The sequence below is a fragment of the Calypte anna genome, chromosome 2, assembly GCF_003957555.1.
Source record: "Calypte anna isolate BGI_N300 chromosome 2, bCalAnn1_v1.p, whole genome shotgun sequence".
Taxonomy (NCBI): Eukaryota; Metazoa; Chordata; class Aves; order Apodiformes; family Trochilidae; genus Calypte; species Calypte anna.
Window position 1 is genome coordinate 27,401,357 of NC_044245.1, and position 25,778 is coordinate 27,427,134.

Sequence of the window (25,778 nt, forward strand, 5' to 3'; positions counted from 1 at the left end):
AAATCTTTCTAAGCTGTTTTGATTAATGGGGAGTAGTATGTGTATTTTGCGATTTCGTATTTTGTTCAACATGGTACCTTTTGGCATGACACTGCAGATGATGTGCAGTGATGTGTACATAAGAGAGATTTTCTGAAGTCTCTGAAGCATATTTGGAAAGTTGTATTTAAAGATTAGCTTATTAATGTTGTGTTTCAGAGACATGTAGGTAATTACTTTTACAGCTATAGATGTGTGACGCTGCCTTGTGAATGCAAAATAGGTTCTTCACTCTGGCTGAATCAGCTCTTTGTGGTGTTTTGATGATATTAACCAGTGACTTACAAACGTGCCAGTGATGGGCAGGTTTTGCATTCACTCTGCCTCTGTAAAAGCACAGGTCTTTTTCCCCAGTGCTCCCAGGAAGACTTCTGCAGGCCAACTGATAAGACTCCCTCCTGTGCAGGTAGATGCGATGTAATGAAATTGGATGTGTGTGCTGGGCTTTGTAAATAAAATGAGATTGACCCCCGCCATTATCTCATTTATCTCATTTACAATGTAAAATCAGTATCTACACTATTGATTAGAGCATAATTAGTTAATTATGAACAGGAAAATGCAGTTATGTTGGTCTTCAGCACAGCCAGCTGTACTGCTAAAAAACAAAACAAGGGCATGAGCAGATAAGTGATCACTTTATTAAAGAACAAAGCAGACATATTTCAGGTATGGAAGTGGCTAATCAACCTTTCTTGCTGTGAAGAACTGTGTTCTATCCTTTTATAAGAGAAAAATGTTTTAGAATTATTATTTTTTTAATTTATTAACCAAATTCCTTCAGAATTTGTCTGTTCTTCACACCATATTTTTTCAGTATACAGTGAGCTTATATCTGTCCTCATTAATTGCTGCAGTGGGGAGTACAGTGATTTCTGATTTTTATGCATAAAGTAGTTTCAGGCTTGTTAAAACATTGATGGCAAGCAATTGCTTTCCAGTTAGAGGTAATTTAGGAGGTTAAGTTAGCTTGCCTTTGTGGGGAGCTCTGTTTTTATTTTCACAAAGTTTTCTCTATAGTTGCTAGCCAAGCCAATGAAGATGGCTGGACACTTAATTGCATTAGTAAATCATACTTAACCCCAAAAAAGTTACCCCCAAATAATGGCAAGATAAAACAGTTGCTAATTTAAGGAATGTTTTGAATTGTGACCTTGAATCCACAAGGGTGAAAATTTTAACTAAATCTTTAAAATGGAAGATGCTCTTTCTTTCCCCCTTCCCCCCCCTCTCAACACCCAGTACTTTAAATTGCACTATTAAGCCATCTTCAGGATGGAAGTGGATGATATTTGTAAATGACAGCACCGTATGACTCCTTTGCTCTGTAAATGTCCGTATTGTGATTGATCTGCGAGTGCATTTGCTGAAAGGCTGTGAGACTGCGAGCATGACACATTTTGTGACCCAGTGATTTCATTCTCTAATTAAGTTGAAAGGACTCCTCGTTTTGTGTCTCTTATTTTCTGAATCTGACAGTGGATTTTCGATCATTTTATGTTGCTAGACAAAAGAACACAACATTATACACTTGAGAGCTTATTCTCATTTTACGAGTGCCATTTTAGCCTAGCTATAAGGTTTTCCTTCGGAATTAGGAATTAAGAATGCCAGGTTTTGATTTCTGTGATGTGTGTAAGCTTCACATTTTGTCCCAGTTTCAGCAGACAAGCGAGTTGCCAGACAGCTTGGGCTTTATCTTTAACCAGGGTTCAGTGTGTGTTCATCCGTTTTCCCAGCATCACAGAATCATGCTCAGGGAACTTCAGAATCAGTGGCATTGTGTTCCACAATAGAGAATTTGTTTTGCAATAAAAAGCAGTATGAAAGAAGTGTTTCCAAATATTTGGTGTAGGCTCATTTTTATCATCAGCCAGCTTTTGAAGTCTTAACTCAGGAAAATATGCTTTTGTTAACTTACATTTTCTCAGCTGTGCAGATGCATATGGAAGCAATTAGTATCTGAAAACTTTCATACAGATAGTTTAAATTCATTGTAGGAAAATGCAATTTTTCTTCTGCCAAGCATCTTTGAAGTGATAAAAATTAATGACAATAAATATTAAAGCATTCAGGTTTAGAATGCTGCCTCCAGATCTGGTTTTAATGTCATAATGTTGAGGTTATTTTGACCCAGCCTTGCTAACTCCCCCCGTGTGTAATTCTGAAACGTGGTTGAAGGTGCAGTCAGGAAATACCACAATCTAGGTTAAAAATAGGTAAGATGTAAGAAGAGATGGCAAAGTGTGATTTTAAAGGGAAAACGTTTCCTTTTGAACACATAAATAGTTGTGTTCCTAGACCATCACTTCAGAAAAAAATATAAAGTAATACTATTTGAAGTCAGATGTAGATTTTAGGATTAAGCTCTAAAAACAGACTAACTCAGTCAGAAATAGCATGATGCTTTATTTTATGTTACTTAGAGGATCATAAGCATTTTACAAGAATGGAGGTCTGATAAGCACTGCTCAAATGTAAGCACTTATGTGAATAATATTCTAGATACAGGAATAGCTTAGTAAAAATGTACTCCTTTACATATGAGAACAGTGAGGCTTAAAGGAAGCTTATTCTTTTGCTGAAGGTCAGAGTTGGGATGTAGGAGGGTAACCTGTCTCATCTTCACTGTCAACCTTTTTATTCTTTTAATATGCCTTTCAAAAGAAATAAAGCTGTATACTTTCCCAATTTTAAGTGATATATTTCTGCACTGGGACTCTTGTGTCTTTAATGACTGGGAATATTTTCCTTTTTAAAATGTTTCTTTGTCCTGGAATTATTACTTATTACTAAACAGTCTCAAGGATATAAATAGTAATATGACATATCTCATCTCTTAAAAATACCAAAGCTGTGTCAGTCCAGGGGTGTGCACGCTGTTGATAGGCAGATTATTGCATTTAATTTCTACTGAGCAGAAGACAGAACACGCAATACCCTTACCAGTGCTTATGTCTTATATCTAACTGCTAACATCAGGCAGCTTCCCTAGCAAGCACAGCCTTGCCAGCAAGGACAAAAGCATGTACTTAGGTTAAACAATCATAATCACAAATAATCTACTTCTTTTTATTTAGAGACTAATCCTTTGGGAAAAGTCACACAAACATTTTTGTCTGTTAACACAGGAGTGTGAATCCTCTTTCTGTGACACACTGTGTGTTCTGTTGATAAATCACATCCCTCTGATCTGGTGATGCCTGTGCAATGCTATTAGAGTAAATTTTTGGACATTTTTTTTGTTTGTTGGTTTGCATGTTGTGTAAAGAAAAGAGTGGCCAGGAAGCAGAGAAAGAAAGTGTAGAGGATTTTTTAGAAAATTTGTTTTTTAACACGTAATATTTCCAGGTCATCTAGAGCCTGAATTCACACTTTAAGGGCATATAATGAAGACAATATTGCAAAGTAAATTTGAAAAATACTTTCTGATTCACAAAAGAGAATACAAGGGGTTATGCAAATAAAGTGAAGTTCAGCAGGATAGATAAAAATTGCTATTATTGCTTTTAAAATCTTTTTCTCACTTTGAGAATGCTGTTTTACTAATTTTAAAATCCTTTCACACTTGTTTTTCTTCAGTGCTGGTGCAATAGGAAATGGTTGAATGATAACTGTTTTGTGTGCTTTGAAATTTTATGTGGACCACGCATAGTACGAAATACTATTAAAAATATATATATATATATAAAATCATGTGCTCATTGTACAGTATCGTAAGTAAAAGGTCACAGTGAAATCCTTTTAAAGCAATGTTCCTTTCGAGGAAATTCAAAGTAAATCAGAAAATATTTTGTGCATATATTTGTCAACTATATAATCATGGTTTAAAAATATAAAATTCATAGCTCTATATCATACTTGAGTTGTTGAATATGTGAGCAAACATTTCAGTGTTTTCCGTGAAAATTAAGTTGTGTGAAACAGTGTCTTCTATCTAAAAAAAAAAAAAAATCAGTATTTTCACTGTTTAAAAAACCAATAAATTTCTAAAAATAACAGTGAATGACATAAAAGTATCTAAATTTCTTTTTCTTTAATATGCAGGTGTCTAAAATAATGTCATTAATATAAGACAATGACAAAGGTGATGTGTGAGTGTGTCTGTATCAGAATACTCCAAATTAGGCAACATCTTCTCCAAGTGTTTGTGTTTGAAAATACACCATATAGATAATAAATTTTCTGGATTTTTTTTCCAGGAAACCTTGTGCTGAGGAAGCTGCATATAAAATGGTGTAGAAATGCTTTATGTGTATGTGTATATATATATATATATATATGTATTTATGTATTTATTTATTTATTTAATCTCCATTACAGGTGTGATGAATGCAGGCTTTGCTACCATTTTGGTTGTCTAGACCCTCCCTTGAAAAAGTCTCCTAAACAGACTGGCTATGGATGGATTTGTCAGGAATGTGATTCTACATCCTCCAAAGTAAGTTAATTCATCCTGTGAAACGGTTGAAATATTTTGGCTTTAGCAGTCTTAGCAATTTGAAATTTTTGTTGAAAATCTACACATACGTCTGCTCTGAAATACAGTAGAGTCATAAAATAATGATTCCACATTCTCTGTAAAGCAGTTAAAAAAACAGAATGTATGCAAAATGGAAATACTCTTGATCAATAAAGAAAATTTTACGATCCCAGTTAAACGCTTTCTTTGCATATTATGTTGTCTCTGAGAAACAAGTGAGTATGGATACTCTTATTAGGATTGGTGACATTATTGACAAGTGAAAGTACTTGAAGAACAGAATACAAACCTCTGAGGACAGAAAGACAAAATACATGTTTTCCTAAATAAATGAAGATGAACTACTAGACCTGGAAAATAGTAGAAGGTTATTAATAGTTTACATTGATTGGTATGCCTTGATCAAATACAACATTTTAAAACTAGAACTAAATTTTTGACATGTATTAACTCATTTTAATAATATTGACCCTAGTATTATGCTTCTTTAGCACCAACTTTTTTAAAAAAAATAAAGATTTTGATTCTTTGATTTTCTCCACAGAAGCTATTTTAGTGCTAGCATTATTTTCTGTAATCATCATAACCTCTGAATAGCTATTTTCTAATTGATCTTCAAAAATAGAGTGATAAATGTGTCTGATATCTCAATGGTAAAATGACAGAACATTCTAAGCCTTTAGGATTCTACAGGCTATCCTGTCAATTCCCTTAGATTTTGGAGACCTTTTTAACTAGTGAAGTGACTCAGCATGTGGATACAGAAGGACAAAGCTAAGCAGAGATGTGATGTTACCTGTTAGTATACTTGGATGCTTAAACAATTTCATGTTAATCTTAACAGTGGAAGATACAAAATGTTCAGAGAGGAGTCTAATTTTTTGGCTTGCTAGTGTCCCTTTCCTACTGGAAAATTATGGTATTCAGTTTCACCCTGAGGTATTAATCAAATTGTTCTTCTGTAAGGAGATATGAAGACAGAGATAGGAAATTAGCTGTCCACTACAGTATGGACATCAAGCGATCCTTCTTGAATACCAGTTACTTACAATGGACATTCCAAGAGTGAATTAAAATTGTCATTGAATTTCTGTCACCTGCTTAAACTAAAAGGAGCTCTTGATAACATTAGTTAAAATCTTCTGTCTCCTGTTCTCTTGGCTTTTTCTGAGTAAGCAAAAACCCCAAGGTTTGTAATTTCTAAATGTGTTTTCTAAAAGATTAGCACACCATGTACCAGATGAAATTTAAAAAATACTTTATCATGTAAGTGAAGTATGATTGACTCCACTTAGCATAGGATGTGTTACTTTTAAGGTATATGTTGAAAAATATGATATTCTGAGCAGCAAACACAGTTTATGATGAGAATGAGAAAATATCTTGTTATCTTAGGGATTATTACAAATTTAAAAAAAATGCTTGCTTCTCTGTCTGGTTTTCTTTTTCATTCAGAGGTTTTTATTGAGTAAATTAAAATTAATTTTTTTTACATTTTAAAGCACAGGCAATTTGGATTGTATTCGAGTGAAAACGTAACGAATATGTAAGATACTGAAAAGTGGCCTTATGGGGACTCCTTGTGGTTTTGGCTAGTTACTTTCCCATATCATTTCCATTGAGCTGTGCAGAGAAATTTCTCTGAAAAAGCTATATTGCTCTCTTATTTAGAGGTTATTTATGTAGGTCTTTTTCTTTTCTCAGAAAAGAAAATTTAAACAACGTAATGTTGAGGTAAATTCCTTACAGACCTTCCAGAATGTGAAGATACCATTTAAAGGATGAGGGCTTTGTTTATGTAGTTAATAATTTTCAAATTCAATATTCTGTATGGTTTTAGGATTGTGTATTTGTATATACACAATTTTGCACAGCTTTTCACAACCAGGAGGAGCTGATAAGGTAAAAGCTTTTTCTCCCCATTACTAGAGGGGGGTGATCTCTCAACTGTGTACTTAGAGCTCAAAAGAGGAAAACTGCAGAGAAAGCTGTGCTGTTTGCTGCACTCTGCTTCACCTGGGGATGAATTGCAAGCCTGAGCCACCTCCAATTTCAGTCTCTCAGTCACTCACTAAATCCAATTCATGGTGTGTGACAGTGAAGTTTTGTGTAAGGATTATATCAGCAAAATGGGATTGAATTTCCAGCTTTGGCAAAGGAGACTATTGTTTATTTTTCATTCCTTCAACTTGTTGTTTAAGGCACTGTTACAGTATTAGCTTCAAAATTTCCCAAGAGTGTCTTCTGTAGCAGAATGAGGCCTTGGAAACAATCGTTAGGTAAATTTCAGTGTCAAGAGCCACCATAGTGCATAGCATACAGTGGCTCCGTTAGGGTTTTTTTTCTAATTATGAATTTCAGTCCTAGATGTTCAGGAAAAGGCACATACTGCTGACAACGAGGAATGTGATTTTATTTTCAATTTTGCTAAACACTTGTGGGTGTCAGCAGTACAAGGGATGTAATTTAGCAGTAATAAACGCATGCTTTAAATTGTTATCCATCAGAAGTGTTGGACGTGCTCCTTCCATTTTGCTCACAGAGTCACAGGACTCTCCAGCAGTTGTGTCAGTTTTCCACCAGCGTAACATATTCCCATATTACCCTGCCTGTCAAATCAGACAGACAGTGACTTTGCCCTAGGGCTTGAGGGCAACAGCTTCTCTGCTGGTAATACTCCCTGTCACTTTTATGGAATGGGTGATGCTCACTACTAAGGTCTGACAAGCTCTCTCATCTCAAAAACATTGTAGATTTTGTTACATTGCATGAAAGCTGAGGCAAACCTACGAGCTCTCCATTTCTATAACATTATCCGTCTGCTCCGCGAATGGGATGCGGTGTGCTGTCAGGATTGCCAGACAGTACTTTCAAATAGTGATGATATTCAGAATGGATTTAACAAAACGAAATAAATAAAACAGAAACCAAATTATTCAATGTCACGGTGTGATAATATTCTGTAGGAGTGATTGCGGCCTCACCGTTTGTTCATTATGCACTATAAAGGTCTTATTAATTACACGTGGACTCCTTTCTCTTGCCTTCCATTTAAAAAGTACTGTTTAAAGTATCTCCTCCAATTTAAAAAATTTGCAGAGGACCAAGGCAGCAAGGGATTTAAATATATTTCATGGTGGTTACCGCAACCATGCTGGTTAGGTTTCTAGCTGCTCATCTTTGTGTGCAATCTATTTTGCAAAATGCTGCAGAGTGTATATGTCAGGTCATTATTTGACTGCTGCAAGATCAGCTGCCTTGTCTCTAGACTTCTGTTTATTTTGCTGTTATTTCACCTTTTTACTGCATTGCATTTTTTCTGTAGAAATAAATTGTCAGGATATATGCATAAAGTTCTCATCTAAACCCCTCAGGAAATATTTTCTGGAACAGAAAACAGATGACCCTTGCAAATAATATTTTCATACACCTTTTCTGTTGAAAATCAAATCGTGTGTGATTTTACTTGTTACCCAGTTAGAAGCATTTCTTCGGGTATATCTCACTTACACGTAGTGAATAAGCTACTTAAGTGAACCCTGTAATACTAACACATTGAGAGTAATGTTGGAAATATTATTTCATTAAAGATAATTTCCAAAAAGTACATTTTATTTCAAAACTCTTAATTTGGTCAGGTAAAAAGAAAATCTTGAGAAACTCCTCTTTGTTCCTATTGACTATAGAATTTTATTGGAGTAGAAAGTAAAGTTGATGGTTAAGAATATCTATGAGGAATGTAGAAGATTCTGATCTACTCACAAGTTACCCACGTAGGTGACAGTCTTGTTATGCTTTATCAAATTTAATGTATTATTCCTTTTTCTCAAACTCAGGCAGCATTTTTTCACACATGCATGGTTGTGTGCAGCTGTGTTAAAAAATAAACCAAAAAATCCTGGTGTCAAGCTCTAAAAATTTTGGAAATGTCAAAGTTAAGGTGACATGCAGTGCTTTAAGACCTTTTGTGGCTATGTGTGGATTTATAGGCTTTAATCACTTCATGCTGTGTTTGTGTTTTTTTCTGTAGGACCCCTGCCTTCACTGACTTAGCTGTCGGGGGTCACTGAAATGGATTAAGTTGAGTTGAGTATTAAAAGAATATACTGTCTTCAGATTTTGCAAGACATGAAAGCTGAAGCGATGATTTCAGGAAGAGAAAAAAAGAGGAAGCTTGACCTTATGTTTGAAGTAGTTGAGCTGTAACCAGAAATTGAATTTTACTTTTGTCTCGTCCCAGAGCTCCTGTGAGTGCTAGACAAATGAAAATTTTCAAATGTTTGGTAATTTTTTCTCCTTGGTTGATGTTGTCCAGCTTGGATCCTTTGGTCCAACATTCAAAAATACTGAATTCTCCAAGCTGCAGAGAGTATGAGTGTAAATTATGTTTTGAAAGTGCTTTGTCTCCATAATGATGTGGACTATTGCTACGAGTAACTAAGTTAATAGAAATTTTAATTCTTACCTTTTCTGTATCTTGACTTCAGTTTTGCAAGATGTCAATACCTCTCCCTTATTTTAGACAATTTCCTTAGATCTGGTGAAGTGTTTTCTGAAGCTGCCTTTTCCTGTCCACAGACTATAGCAGGGAGCCAAGACAGTTACTTCAGATTAGAGAGGATTATAGTTTGTGTGGGATTCTCCTTGCTTGAGTACACAGAGATGATTGAATCAGTGTTGTGTGGACAGACTTTATCTGAGCATTTACTAAACGTTCAGAGCAACACATTTGCAATATGAACAATACTGTTAACTTTTTATATAGACAAGAAAACCCTATTTGAATATAATATATGAAGTTGGCATATAGTGCTAGTATGTATGTATGCTTAATCATGTCTTAAATATGTTTTGTAGTGCTTTTGTAGGTATCATTCAATACAATGTGATTTTAAGTAGGTTCCGTTTAAAATATATCTTTCCATAAATAAACCAAAAATCTCCTTATCCTTAAAGGTGTTTTGTGTTAATTCAAACTTGGTTTGGTTGCATATGTTCTGACAAAGGGTGACAAAGAGCACCTTCTTTTGAATACCCAACATGCAAGCAACTATACTGCCACCATGGCAAACAGCATTGCAGCTGAAAAATGATAAAAAATACTGCTAATTAATTTGCCTGCTGATCCAAGCAAAACAGTGGGGAAAAGTTCAATTTTTATCCAAGATTTTTCAGGCAGAAAAGTATTTCGAAGTTGCATAGTGTAATTCGCTGACCTTTTGTAAAGGTAGAACATGTCTTCACTTTCACTAGGTGTGGATGTCGTGATCATACAGTCATCAAGAATGATAAAGCTAAATTTTGTGTGTGCATTTATTTTTAAGATGCTTGAGGAGAGTTGGGTTATGCTACCAGGACTTTAGCTTCTTGTGTGATATGGGACAAAAGCTGTTTTTTATACAGCAAATGGAAAATATGTGGTTATCTTGAAGTCACTGTCTAGGTTTGTGAGGATCAGTCAGACATTGGCACTGGATTGTTTTCCTTAAAATTGATCGGGAGAAAAGTATCCAAACCAGTAAGGCTGTATGAAGATTAAGACCTTTAATTATTTATACCCTGTTTTAAGAACTTCAGTAATGCCAAACCTTGGCACAGAAATTAATTTCACTGCAATTACAGTAAAAAATAAAAAACGTTGAAATTTCTGTGTACTGTAGTTCTTTTCATTTGGCTGAAATATCACCAACTGCGTTTTAATATTTGCTCCTCAGGTATCATATTTTTAAAAATGAGTTGGCACAACCTCTTTTTTTTCTGGCAAACAGGTATAATAGATCTATGTAATGAATAATTTATACCATAAAATATTCCAAAAATAATCAGCCTTGAAATTAGCTTAAGATGGAACTTGATTCATAAAGAGTGGATAAAGTTAGTTGGTATAAAATCCCCAGATTAATCCAAATAATCAGATATGCTTGGTTGACAGAAGAACATTCCCATAATGTAAGTGGGAAGCTTAGTTTTTAATGAAAAAAAAACCCCAAACAAAACAACAACAAAAACTCAAGCACAATAAAATATATCTAGAACAGATGCTTCTTTTAAATACTATAATTCTCCACATCAAAAACAATTCTACCAGTTCCAATACCCCATGTTCTGACTGCCAGATCCTTATCATCTGTGCTTGTACATCTTAGGTGTAACTTAACAGCATCAAATAAGTATAGTAGAAAATGGGTAATACAGTACAGCACTGTCTTTCCCTTAGCCTTGTCTGAACAAGTCTCTCTTTGATGGTTACACGTATGATAGTGTATCTAATGCCAGACAGAAGTTTAAAGAAATGGGAGCACAGGGATCCTTCTCTTAATGAGGAATTATAGTTCCGAATGCAAAAACAGATTTCTGATTTTGAAGCCTAACACTGGGTTAGATCAAAGACTACGAATTCAAATGTTAAAAAGATTTAAGTTCCAATTAGGAGTGCTAAGTGAAATACATAAATTTTCTTGCATTCAACTTTGTCAAAAACCAGAAGTTATAATAAACCTGATAAGAGTGTGTTTTCCCAGTGGTGTATTCTTTGAAAATTTAAGCTATGCACAGCAGTTTAAATTAGTAGTTTTGTAAGAAAAGCCTCATTTTAATGGCACTTGGTCCAAAAAATGTTTGGTGTCCATGATTAATTTTCTTCTTCCCCCTATATTTTCTTATCCAGGAGACTGAATAAAATCATTTGCTGCTTAACTTTGTTCACTCTTTTTCATAAACAACCCAGCACCACAGGATGTTTTTCTAAAGCTGAAACTTTGCACACTGATATAAGTTCTTTGTCTTAATGGGAGTATCATTTAATGCTGTTCATAATGCTCAATATTTTATGGCAAAAGTAGGTGGAAAAAATGTTTTGAATACTACTGAAAGAATGATTCCTTCTGATGTCACTATACACAAACACCTTATGCTACCTTTAAAATGAAGCAAATTATTTTTACAAGAGGATTTGTGAGTGCCCCATGCATCACATTATTTCTGGAGTAGTACTGCTTTTCATGAAGTGTTAAATATGGTGCTGAAGTAAAAATAAACAAGGATGGCTGAATTTAGAAATAAGTGTGGTCATTAGTTACTTCTTTGCTTAAAATACACACCCATATCTAATTTCCATTTGAACACTTATAGAGGTATATGATCAGTGAAGTACTAGACTCAAAAAATTTAGATCACAATCACAGTGCAGTGATTATACATTTTTAGTGATTATACATTTTTAATGCATCTAATCTGAATACAGCCAACCTAGTATTTAAGTGACTAAACCCCTAATTTAACTGTGGTTTGGGTTAGATAGAATACCTATTGCCTGCTCTGCCTTAACCACTGTTAAGGAAGCAGTGGGCAGCTGTTAAAATGCCTACTCCTAACATTCTTTAGGTTATGGTTCTAATAAAATCTGCTTTCAATTCTGGTTTGTCTGGGAAACAGCTCTTCTACTGAATTATGATTTATACTTCCTAAGCCATGACAAAATGAATTTACAGCCTACATTGCCCATTACTGTAGTGCTGAGTGGCAAGGAATCTCTGCTGGGACCTCTGTCTGCAACTGGGAAAGATCCAAAAAGCAGCTAGCATCCTGTTTGAAGTAAAGCCACTAAACCTGGTTTTATGCTAACACAGTGTGAGAGAATAAAAAACAAGAGTGCTTTTTCAGCCCTGAGCAGCATCTTGCAACAGGAAGATTTTATACCTCCTCTCTGGCTTGCAGCTTTGCCTGCTCTCAGAGGAGGTGAGAAGGCTGATAGAGGACTAGTGCCTAGAAAAGACAAGGGGGATGCTCACTGCTTGAAGAACTGGAGGCTTTCACTTTCTTGCTTTTGAAAATCAATTTATAGGTATCTATGATGTAGAGCAGCATTGTGACAGTGAATTTTACCTATCGGAGATGCTATATTGAAATTTAAAAATAGATGGGCATACTAGTTTTAACTTTAATTTTCTGTTTTACATTCCTTTTCTAGTGAAGTCACAAAAGGAAGATGTACATGTGTGCAAGTCACCAAACTAGCTGCCAGAGCATCATAGTTACACCAATACACTGTTTAGATCTACTTCATCCATCCAGTTGTCTTCCTACTTCTAGAGTTTGTAAGATAAGGAGCCTTTTGAGTGTTGATAATTGGGGGCTTTGTGCTGAAAATGGAGTCATACACAAATTTACCAACAAATCGTAATTGACCACTACTGCTTTCTATAACAACCCTATTGGAAGTTTTGATTGATATTTACTTAATTATTGATTGATATTTATTAATTAGTAGAACACATGTTACTTTTTAAAGCATCTGCTAAAAGTGTGAATGAAAAGCTTGGAACTGATTTTAGAATTTTTAAAACTTTTGAGCCTTGATTTAAATCCTGGTTTAGATTGCTGCCAGGAGGATAGTGTCAAAAAAACCCATATGCATTGCATATAATCATCTCTAATTTGAGTATTTATGAAGAATTGAAGAATCAACAGAAATTGCAAGATTTGTGTTTTGAAATAGCTTAAGCACGGGGGACCCTGAGAGATGCAGAGGTGTATCTGGAGTCTGGTGGCATCCTATTCCACTCTTTATTTAAAAAAAAATTGCCATATGTTTTATTAGCCTGTTATTCTGAACATTTTAAGTATATGCAATTAAAGAAGAATTATATATTTCTTCACTAGTCCAATTGCACATTATCTTAGCACATTGCCTGTAATCATATTCCATGTGCCAGAAAAAGAAATAGATCTTTAATTGTTCCTCTCTGGATAAGGTCTGAATGCATTATCATCGTTGCCTAATTGCCTGCTCGTGTTTACTCTCAGGATTGATTTTATTTTAGTCTTTCAAAGAAATGTAGCCATCTATGACACTTTAATAAACGTGTCACTTATCAGTATAAATTGCTAGTGCTGCCTGGGCAAAATCTAATCATACTGAATGAGGAGGGAATAAAGGAGAGGGGGGGGAAGAAACAAAAAAATGTGCTATTTTCGAAGTGGTAGGCAAGTAATGAATTTGAGCACATTGAAGATTTGCTTTTCCTTGTAGTGTTAGATAGTGGTGGTGAGGTTTAGTTGCCATTCTCCAATAGAGATTCTCTTAGTGCTAGCCACATTTAATCACATTTTGCAGAAGACAGCTGGGCATTGCTGATTTGTGCTGTGTCAGCCACTTTCTGTGCAATTGAGTGTCTCATCGGTTGGATTTTAGCATTCTATAGCAGAAAAGTTCCCTCTTCTTAAAATTGGCTCAGCAAATAGCTTGTGTGGGAATATAACAGTAATAGTGTTACAGTCAGCTCTACCAAGAAAAACCAGAAATGTGGAATTTTAAGGTATCTTTTGAAAAGATTTTCACAAAACCTGTAGAATGCATAGTGTATTGTTGAATTCCGGTAGCAATTAAGCTTGTCTTAGCTTTTTTTTTAGTAAATACATCTTTGATATCAGTTGCAAATTATTATCTAGTTCAGTGGTTTGAAACACCTTTGGGTATGTTTGAAAAATATTAAGTGTTTTTCAGCTGTGTCAAACAGTGCCAGAAGATTTCCTATGTGGAGAGCCTTGGAATCTGTAGATACCAGGATTTCTTCTAGCTACTTATCTTATGAATACTGAAGGGTAGATGGTATCCTTTCATATGTGGTATAAATAGCCAAGGAAAAGAAGTGGCAAAAAGGAAATAACAAGATAACACAGCACAAGTGGGTTAATCACATCACTTATTTATTTTTTAAAATAAAAGACTGTCAGCAGATTGATACAATCATTGACCTAATGAATGTAAAATGTGCAACCAGTCCTCTGCAATATATAAAGATACATATCAGGGACTAATATTTGCAAGTATATTGTGTATTAAATGAATATGCAGTTCCTCCTACTGTTTTCTTCTAGTGCCTCATATCTCCACTGCTTGTTTTGGTTGAAAGAATTTCAGAAGGCAGAGGAACTTCAAAGCAAAATTAGACTAAATACATTTTTTAAGTTGCTAGTAGTAAGGAACTTCTTGAAGGTTATAATAAGAAGTCTATACTCATGGAAAGATGCTTTCAAGAATCTTACACTTAAGAGAGGGAATTATGAGAAAATACAAAAAGTTCGAGTATTGGGAGATGTGATTTATTAATCTGTGTATTCATTCTCAGCATAATGACCTACAGACCTATTGTTGTTTATTTGCTTTCTGGGTACAGCATAGACTGAAAAGCTGCTTGATATAAAATTATAAAATATGCAGAAGACAATTCTCTGATACCCTGATTAATGAACAATGAATCATTCTACTCAGTGAATTATTTTTCCATGCAAAACGACCTGCTTCACCTAAAGAATAATAAATTGGCTGAAGCAATCCCTTGAGAAACATGATTTTGAACCCTCCTTAAAAGAGGAAGAGGGAAGTAAACCAGGATCTCCCTTTGGTGGTTGGATGTGCTCACAGATTAATTTAGGACAGCAATCAAACCATCATCCCAAAGTAAAGCAAAGTATTTAGTCTGTCTGTCTCTTTGTATCTTTTTGTTGTTGTTGTTATGTTTTTATGTTTTAGTTTTTGTTTTGGTTGTGGGTTTTTTTGGTTTGAAAATAGGTGATAGAGTTGTTAGCCTGGAGAGAACTTTTAGTGTAGTGAATGTCAGAAGGAGGAAGGAAGCTGTTAGTAACCCAGTGTGACACTACTGAATTTTGAATAAAGGTGGTGTTTAATAAATCCTGTTATTTTGAATATTTTCTATTCAGTTTTCAGTTCTACATACTGGTATGCTCAAATTCATGGATCTTAAGGTGAGGTATCTTAATTTGTATTTATCTTATGTGGTTAAGATCAGGAATGGAATTTTGAAAGGAATCCCCCCGATGCCATCAGCTGCTATGCTTTGGTTCACACTATGGAGTGGTCTCAAGAGTGTGCAAAGCAGATTCCTGTCAAGGGATGCTAAAGCTGAGGATGTATTCTGACTGCCAAAGTGCATGCCATGTCTGTGACCAAACTAGTCACACCTTTGAGACACGTGTATCACATCTGGCTGATCCTCAACACCAGCTGCTTTGCTCTACAGCACTTTTCCTGTCACACCACAGTAGTTGCTGGTCTGAAGTGACTGTTAAAACCACTCTTCTGTTTGCTTTTTCAAAGGTATATTTTTGGTTTAGTTTCCTTGACTAATTATTTATTTCATTCCTGTTTTACTAAGAGAATTTGTAGAATCTACATCTTAATAATCACGTTGTTGAAAGCCTAAAAATTAATATACTGGCATCAAATTTTAGCATTTGTATGTTTGTGTAAGACCTGTATCCTTTTACCTGAAAGAATCTGGTCTACAGTGTGATTAAGCAACTGTATTCAACAGTAAGAGACTTTGTGTCTCTTTTTTTAAGCAAGTTTTTTAACTTTTTCTTGTCTGGTAGATGTAATCTTTAAAGTGAAAAAACCCCACAACACAGGGGAAGTAATCATGCTTTCTGAAACAAAGGGGGAAAGTTGACATTTCAAGTGATTTTGGTCTCATCATTCCATATATAATTTTCAGCGTTCTTAATTAGGGAAGAATGAGGAATTTCCAGGCCTTTCTGAGTCTGCTTTAAAACAGCAGCACAGTTGTGACCTTTCAGATCCTGTGGGCTCAGCAAAAGATGGCCAATTAATGTCATATCTTAAACTGTGTTAACTGGGCTGTTCATTCCCTCTTTAGTAAACTGCCTGCTGTCAGTTTAGCTCAGTTACAAGGATATGCCTGTATTTATTAGTATAAAGTTATGTGGAAATTTTATATGGAATTCTTTTCTTAATTACTGTTTTGACTAGTGTGGCTGAATAAGTTAAGGACACCCACAGATAGGGTTCCTAACATTTGCTTGAAGCTTCTAAAAAGTTGTCCAAGACATTTTTAATTTCGTCACATTCGGATATTACAGAGGACTGAAAAGGAGAATGTGAGAAACATTTTTATAGAAATCCTTTCTATAAAGAGGTTTGTTCTTTTTAAATATTTTTATGGCCATGAATTGATATTTTATTTTTCTCCTTTATCAGCTGAAAATGAACAGTAATGCTTTTTAAGAAGAGAGAGAGGGAAAGAGAGGAAGAGAAAGAAAACCAGGATTGGAAAAAACAATGGGACTGCAGAAAGTGCCCGCAGCATTTAAGGGGAAATATGAGCACACACAGATTCATTTGAATGAGAAAATTCCTGTTGGAAAAATACACAGAAACACTTAGAGGGGGAATGGGATGAATTAAGAAATAGGGTTCTGGCAGAGCAGAGAGGAGGGTGTGGAGGGCCCAAAGAGAGCTGTCATCCAGAGCAAGTTAGAGCATTTATAGAAAATGTCTGAAGCACAGGCAGATAAGAGGATGTCATATAAGGAAAGTTTAAGGGATGTATGTACTGTGCAATGCCTTTATTTCTTCTTGTTGCTGGAAAAAAAATCTGGGAGTGGGGAGAGATGAAAATCAGTCTTGATTTAATAAGTAGCCTTTGGTGATTTTGTGATGCTTTTGGTGATCACACATTTTAATACCACTCTTCTTTTTTCCTTTTTGTTGGGAAAATGTGGACTTCAAGGAGTTGAAAGGCAAGAATCAGTGCTGATGAAGATGTAAGGAACTAAATAAATATTACTTAAAGGATTTCTCAAAGGGGAAAAAAATCCCCAGCCCTATGAATGTGCTGACCCTGTCTTGAGAATTAAGTTAGATGGTACAATTTAAGGCTTTGTTCCAACATCTGACAGACACACTCTGCATGCTGATGCATAATATATGAAGATTGTGTGCTTGAAAGAAAGACTTTTCTGAGCTACATTCTATTTTTGTTAGAATAAAGCAGCTGCTTTTTGCAGTTCTCAAGTGCTCAATTTTCTAGTTCAAGTTTAATATTAGCTACGTATTGTGAGCAAATTTTGTGTATGCTTTCTCCCAAGCTGCTGGAGTGAAGCAAACTACTTCCACCATAAATTTTTGCAGCTTGACCCTTAGAGGTGAAAATAAGTTTCCTGCAGGACCTAACTCCCAAATTTTATCCTTCATGCAGTCACAGCCTCAGCAGTCCAAGAGTGTGGAAAGTTTGGGACTATTTAAACATGACTTGAAAAGAAATAAAGATGAAGTAAAGATGTAAAGAAGTAAATAAAGATGAAGTAAAACTGTCTTTTATAGCAGCTATATGAATATATTGCTGTGGTCTGTCCCTCATCTTTTCTGAAGTAAAAAAAACCCTACTGCATAAAGAAGCAGACAACTGCAAACCAAATGTAATTTTACTAATGGAGACATCCTTGCTGTAGCACTGCCTTCCATAGGTAATAGCAGGTGGCTTGTACATTTGGTGTGTAGAGAAACCTGCTTTAAATCTTAGATGTAAGGTGCTGCCATCATTCTGTAAATATATTTAAGATTGCAATTTCTATGCAATCCACATATAGTGAGACAGTAAGTGCCCCACTTACTGGGGCCATAGGTGCTTGTGATGTGCTTGAGAATTTGTTTTGCAACTATTGGTCTTCTGGTTTTTTCTTTTAGAGGGGAGAAAGTGTTATTTCCCCCTTCTTCCCAGAGAGATCAGAGCTGTACAAAATGGGCAGGGGGAAGACAAAATATCCTGATCCAGCAGTACTAAATTATGTATGTGTGTTGTCTTCAAGAGCTTTTGAAAATGAAAAAAACCCCATAAATTTAGAACTCTGTAAAATACAAAATGAGGATAAAGTTAGCTTCCTAGGTGATATTATATGCCTGCATTTTAATTCATAGTCAGAAAAAAAGCAAAAAAAAGCAAAACAATGTGTAACAAGACAGCAGTGTGGACAAGAAAAAAAGGAAAACTATTGAGTTACCCTTATTTAGTGATAATGGCATAGTACAGCAGTCTTGCCAGTGTATTGATACCCTGCAAAAGGATACTCATATAAATCTGTTGCTCTTTTGCAGCAGATAATTGCCAAATTATGATAACCATAGGAAATTTAGCACAAAAAAAAAAAAAAAAAAAAAAAAAAAAATAGGTATTGGGTTTTTTCCTTTGTTGAAGAAATGCTAGAAAAATCTGGTGATGATGTTCATGCTTGTACAGAGATTTTTGGTAATAGTTTGAGCCACACTGTATCTGTGATTAATAGCTTTAATTCATGTCAGTAAAAGGAAAGTTAAATTCCTTTATATTACACTTAAGAGATTAAATTAGCATGGTGAATTTATATCTTGAAGTTTAATCCCAGTTTTTGATTCTAATGGTTTTTATTAATTACAATGTTTTAACAGTTGATTTTGAATACAGTGCACAGAATTCTGGGAGCAGCTTTTGAAAGGGTAGCAAATAGAACAGCTTTTGAATCTTGGGAAATAGTGAACTATGAGACAGTAAAAAGGAAATATATTAATCTAGGAAATTTCATTGAAAGGTGGAGACTGCAGTCCAGAGAGAGTTAGGATTAGTACACTGAGTAATGGAAATGTAGAAGATGGGTGTGCTCGAAAGGGGAAACTAATTCATGTATTAGAGGTCAGTGAATAATAATACTTTCAAGTGGTAAAATTTTCTCCTGTTTGCTGTTTCTATTTGCATGTGATAAAGTTGGAAGAGTAAACATAAGAAATAATATTTTGAGAGTCTCTTTCTAGCTTTAAATACATGGAAATTTTTCCATTTGAAAAAGGCATCCAGAGAAAACACTCGACACGCTTTCCTTTCATACTTCGTTCAGTCGTTTCTAGTAAAGTATTTGCAATCCTTATTTTAAAACAACCATAAAAGTGGGAATTCACCCTTTGACACTTGGAAATGTTGGTAGATTTCAAAAATGCAAGCTTGCTTTGTCAATGCTGTATTTTATTGAAAGACAGAGGGATAATAAGTGGAAACAGATGGGTATTTTTTTTGCAATTTCTTGTAACTTTATTAGTTCTTTCATATTGCATGGTCTTTTTGAATGGGCGTGAGGCTAAGAATGTAATTTAGTTTCTGTCTTTGGAAAACAGAATTATGAAAGGTTCTTTTGTTTCTGTATTTAAAAGAAGGCAGAGGACTCAGAGGAGGTTAAAGTTGATTACCTGAACTGAGGCAGCTGCAGAGTCAGCTGAGAGTGAGACCCTGTTGTGTTAACTCTGTATCAACACAGGAGTCATCATCCCCTTCTCAAGAGAGAAAAAACAACCAAGGACAGAACAATGGCATTGTCTCTGTGACTGGCAGCAAACACTAAAGGTTGTATTTGTAATTTCCTGTCTTTGGAGAGGGCAGAGGAAGAGAGGAGACTGTCAGATGTTAAATAAAATCAGCGTGAGAAGAGTGCCAAAAGCAGAATAGAAAGAGGAAGGGAAATTTTACAGCTGGGGAGCTTGACTTAGAAGTTGAAAGCCCACATTCTTCCCCCATTAGCTAATGCAGGGTAAAATCCTAGGAGTGGCAAAGTGATTGATCTCAAAGGTGTAAGTAGCTTGAGATAAACTCCACATTCCTCCTGGGATTTCACTTTGGCTGCCTGTGAACTGTGGAGAGCTACAGATATTTTGTTGTCATTAAATTTCACCAAATTCTGGGTAAGATGTCCTGAATGCTTTCAGAGCTTTCTCCTGAGGTGTAAGAGAGAATCAGGAGGGGCAGGAGAGGTTGGTTCAGTACAGGAGGGATGGTCTGCACTCTGGGCCAGGGAGGCACATTCAGTCTGACCCAGGAAGGCTTTTCCTGTGCAGCACAAGTGGGGCTACAGGCACTTTAGCACTTCAGCAAAAATGTGCTTGTTTCTTTCCATATTCCTTCAGCTTCAGAATCTGGCTTTTGTTAAGTCTAGAAGGGGACAAATATTTCTGTTTTGTTAATGTTAGAAGTCTGTTAGTAACTTTGGCTTCCAATTCATTACTGCAGTCATGTTTTCAGAGCCTGGTGTGAGAGATAAACCCTTTGCAAATGAAGACAGCATCCATTTTCTTTCTACCTCAGGCCACACAGAATTGATTGGGGTAATAAAATGACAGTAGCATGTAATATACTGACAGCTCTTTAATTTGAAAACGAGTTCCAGGCTGATTCAAAACTTGTTTAAAGCTAATTTATGGCTTGTGTAATTTTCAACTGGACCAAGGTAAAGGATGATATATGAAAACTGATGCAGAGTTAACATAATATATTCAAACCTGTCAGCTTGAAATCATCTGTAAAGGGTTTGTGGGTTGATTTGATTCTTTTTTAGCTTTGTATTGTTTTGAAGTAGCAATGACAGAAAAAATAGAAAATGCTTTGCTAGTATAAATAAGAATGAAAGACACTACTTTTCCATCAAGTTGTATCAAAAGGCAGTTTCTTGTGCTTTCTAGCTAAGTATTTTATGCATACTATTTTTAGCATTTTTATATGTGTCAGTTCTCCATTTTCTTCAAAATCAGAAGCTGTTTAGAGTCTATTTCTTGTGACTCAGAGTGTGCTGACTGTAACATGGATTGATAAACAATTGTTAACCATAACATTCCCTATATATGTACATGTTTGTATATACTTTTGTAGTATATATCCGTATATGTGTATTGATCTTGTTTTTCATGGTCTTTTTTTTTTTTAAAAAAAAATAGTGAAATTAATCAAGTCCTCAAATTAAGACACAATATCAGAAATAGTGTAAAATGTAAATATTTTTGTCTGAAATCTATAATTTCTGTGTAGCTCACAAATTGAATTCACATCTGTTCCATATGCACTATTGATTTTTCAGTGTACTTATCAGTGATCTTTCTGCACAGCAGAGGACAAAGCTAGAAGAACTAGAGCAAGATTTGCTTCTGATGCTGTAGATTCAAATAACAAATATGCCAAATGGGATAAAGGGGAAAAAAGAGTTTAATGCATTTTGGGCAGGTGCTACAGTTCAATGTACTTGGTATTTAATTTCTCACTTTCTATCAGTCATTTTCACCATGGATCTCTGCTGACTTGAATTTTAAAAGAATAAAATGAGAAATGCTGAATGTCTGAGGCTCAGATTTTAACCAGCTACACTTTTGTGTTTGCTGTCAAGACTAACAAACAAGTTCTGAGCCAGGACTAGAATATCCAATTTGTTATGTATTTATGTCAACATGTAATTCAATATTTATTTTTTTTTTCTCCCAGAACTGTGATTGATTCAAGACAGTACTGTTGTGGTATCTTAAACTGAATGAACACTTAGGTCAAATGAGAAGAGACATAGTTCAAAGCAGGGCTGTCTTTCTTGCATAATCATAGTGGAATGGCAGCACATTTCATATTTTCTGTTCAAAGTTTTGTAAGTCCAAGAAGGATCATGTTCTGAGGAGCTTTGAGCAAAATCACCATTGACCATGAAAAATGTAATAACCAGGCATTCTGGAATTATTTCTTTATGAGGCACTTACATTTTCATACAAATTTTTGTATTTTTGGGAAAGTGAAGGTACCACTTAACAGTGATTTTCCCCCGTAATTTATTAAGTAATGTAGTTAAATGTTATAATCCAGTAGAAAGCTATGTCTCGATACTTGAAAATCTTGAAAATGCACTGAAATGCATTGAATGCATTGAAATGCACTTGAAAATGTTCTTGAAATGAAACTTGAAAATGCACACACATGAGCTTTCATATGAAGGTTGTAAGATACAGTATTTTAACGAAGTGGGAAGGGCTTAAGCACTAGAAAACAGGTATACCAAATTATTGTGTAAGTTATGTGTCCATGGACCATGATATCCATCACAGCTACAGCTGAATCTCACAGATAACTAAGAAATGCCACTGACATGGTTTTCATCATACAAGACATTGAAAAAAATGAAAGAAGTGACTTTTTGCAAAAATTGTCCCATTATGTTATGATAGAAATAATAATTAGGAGAAACTACAAGCTAATTTTAACTGGTTTTAAAGGTATCTTTCCTTTTAATTTTTCTTCAATACAAATGTTGTTTTAGGTCAGAGAAACAGAATTTTTGCTTTACTTGACAAAGGAAAACATAGCTAATACTTTTCCAGGTCCTTATATTTGCAGAGTAAACGTCAAGGTTCGAGGATTTGTTCCCAGAGCTGTTGCTCACTTTGCCATGTACCCATAAGACACATAGAAGCAGCTTTACAGAAGTTCTCAATTGCACCTTGCAGCATTTTTGTTGTTGTACCTTATGTGAAAGGATCTCATTCCACTTACTATGTTTATTTCTGAAAGCTGTTGCTCCACGTGCTGCCAGACCAGTTCATAGCCACACAGACAGTCTTTCTTACATATGTTCAGGCTCTCTACAGTTTTTCTGAGAAGTGACAGCAGTCTGAAAAGAGATAGTAAAGCCAGTGGAATTGGAAAGACATATTTTCTCAACTTGGTTGCCAAATAATAATCAGTTTGATTTCCATCTATCTCCTTAAAAATGGAAGTATTAAATTAGCTAGCTGTATCTTAACTATTGAGAAGGATGACCAAGCTGCTTGGAAAGAAGATTTGTTTGAGAGTTGATGAAGAGAATTCATGTCCTGGTGGTCCTGTTGATGCAAGAGGAATGGAACAGGAATGCACCGAAGTGCAGTTGCTCAGACCATTGTTGATTACCACTGTTCGTTACTTTCAAAAATCATAAATAATAAAAAATGTAAATAACAATAATAATGATGTAATGAATAATTAAAAATATTGTTACCATTGTCTGGCCACAGGCAATAGCAATATCATAAAAGTTTGTTGAGACACAAAAACCAGGCAAAATTCAAGGGAAGAAATCACTGAAACAAAGAATTTAGGCAGGTACATAATTTTCTTCCAACAGGTATGGTTGTTATTTTTGGTTTTGTATGTAGCACAATAAAGCTGGAAACATATTGAGCTGATAAGTTGCAGGGTCATGATTTAACTTCTCAGCTCTCAAGGAGGAAACAATATGGTACTGTTCCATACTCAGAGTCACTTCATGGCTACTTGGGTCAACAAGAAGAAATCCTCATTGTCATAACTTGCAGGGACCAAATTGAGGCAGCCTTTGAGAAGGAGGAAGTTTGCCTGTGGAAGTCCAGATCTGCTAGGCAAAACAGTAAGCTGTGAGGATGAACACCAATGCAAAGTTTCATCTGGTGGCTTATAGAGCCTGGGAGCCATTTGACTTCCTTGTCAGCATTTAGAGTGATGGGATTCTTTTGTTTATTTTTCCTAAAATACCTTCTTCCTCATACCAGATCTTAAATGTAAGATTGTAGGCTACAGAATGGTCCAAAATATCCTGTATCCAAGTCACAGAGAGGTGATAATACAAGAAAGGCATAAAAAGCTTTTAAAAAATATTTAAGCCGAGAAGCCATTTTAAAGGAATTAATCTGAAAAGCTGTATAAAATAGAGATACTAAAGCCCAAAGAGAGTTTTCCAGCTTTCTGGCCTCCAGCAAAGCCTCTCCATGTATTAATTCTTTTGCAATATCTGATCTTAACTGTGGTTCTCAATGTCACTCAGTAGTCATCAATGGACTGGTCTTCACTTTTTTTTTCCTTTCCAATAGTGAAATAGACTAAACTGCAAGTGCTGAATATTATCATTATGAAAATTTAATTTACTTTTTAGGGATTGTTATGTTGGAAAACATAATAATGAGCTTTGCAGTTTGCAGTTTCCAAAAAGTATAATCTGATTTCCTTGCAATTAATGACAGCAGAGAGAAAGTGATACATCAAAGCACACATTCTGCTTGCAAAGCAATGACATCTAAAATATATTCTGTAATGAGCATTACAACAAACATAGTAGAGATAGTACTGATTAATGGATTTTTTTCTCTGTAGCAAATTATCTCAATCTATGCAGTTATCAAAACCACTGTGCAAAGCAGTAAAGGTATAAAGTAGCTTTTGTTTTTGACCGGTCTAGTCATGTTGCATTGCAAAATCAAGGTGATTTGGAAAACAGAATGTAAACTAATTAAAATTTTTTATTTTCTTTATTGTACTATAGTGTTACAGCAGCTAATAGACAGCCAACTCTACTAACTTTTCTATCTTTACCAGATTGTGTGCTATACTGGTTTGCAATGAATTTTAAAATACATGGGTGTGGAGTTGTTCTAGCACGGTCTCAGCTGTTTTTCCAGAAACTTTCATCTTGAATAAGGTCATGAAAAGTAGTTTTCCCTTCCTTGCAATTCAGGAGCAGGGGTAGGTATGGGCAAAACAAACATGCTTATTCAGAACTTTGCAATTCTGAAACGCTGTATAGCTATTTAATAAGTCTTATAATGCTCTTGTGAAGGAAGTATTACCATTTGCAGAGAAAATGCATCACCACTGTTTTTTCTTCTATGGTAAAAGAAGTTACCCAGGGTAAAAAGAGTACAGTTTTAGACCACAAGTCTTTTTCATTTCTCTGCCTGTGCTTAGAGCAGGATTCCTCTGAAAAGTCTCCTTTTCTTGGTGTGCCACTCCAACACGCTGCTGAGGGGTCTGTTTGTCTCTGTTGCCCTCAGGACTCCGAGCCGTCAAATGAGGTGGTCTCAGAGGCCCCAGGTAATGTGGTTCCCTCTACCTCAAGAAGTAGCTCTGAAGAGCTGGTATCGATGGCACAGAAACATCCAGAAGAGGTAGGACATTCTGTGTCTATTCTTTTCCAAGATTAACTGTTGGGGGATACACGTTTGCCTCTGTTTTTCATGCTTAGTGGTGTTTTACTCAGAGTAGAGACTTCGTAAAGCTACAGATCAATCTTACCTTCCCATACCAATATGTGAGATTAAAGTAAATCTCAGGACCATGATTAATAACAACTATAAGCCAAGTATATTCCATATGCTACCTTTTTAATACCGTTTCTTATCAGTGATTGGGAATTTTTTTTTCTTGGTCCTGTCTTTCATGCCATGGCAGTAGCAGGAGTTCCATTAGACTCTGTCAAACTAAACTTCATGACATGAAAGAGTCAGAAGTAAAATCTGTATATAGGTATTTAGGTAAGTGTAAAGTTTTCTTCATCCCTCACTAAATTTAGGTACAGCTAATTGAAGGGTTGTACAAAGGAAAGACCCTTGCTAATACTGTTCCTTTTTTGTGACCTTGTTTCCAAAAAAATAATACTAAATGCTAATGATATAGTATGATCATAAATCCATAACCCCTAGTTTTGTAAAAAAAGGTGCTGGCATATAAAGTAATTCCATAAAGTAGCCAGTGACTTGGGGCTTTTCTTGTCCCTGCAGTGTGTACTTGTCACAGTATACCATAGCTGAAGAAGTTGTCTGCAGAATGTCAGACTCAAAACTTCATTTTATGGTGGCAATCATCCTTTCATAGGACCATTATCT

At 35.3% G+C, this 25,778-nt stretch overlaps 1 protein-coding gene across 4 annotated transcripts in view; it reads left to right on the forward strand.

The window, feature by feature from the left end:
• The window catches only part of PHF14 (PHD finger protein 14), a 152,628-nt gene that overhangs the window by 94,887 nt on the left and 31,963 nt on the right, over positions 1–25,778 (forward strand). The window contains exons 17-18 of one of the 4 annotated variants that reach the window (XM_030445687.1): positions 4,363–4,480; positions 24,948–25,061. In XM_030445687.1, the coding sequence (XP_030301547.1) occupies positions 4,363–4,480; positions 24,948–25,061 (232 nt within the window). Of the gene's footprint in view, positions 1–4,362; positions 4,481–5,488; positions 5,519–8,552; positions 9,459–24,947; positions 25,062–25,778 lie in introns of those variants that run through there. The other 3 variants (XM_030445689.1, XM_030445690.1, XM_030445688.1) reach the window with 3 other exon arrangements.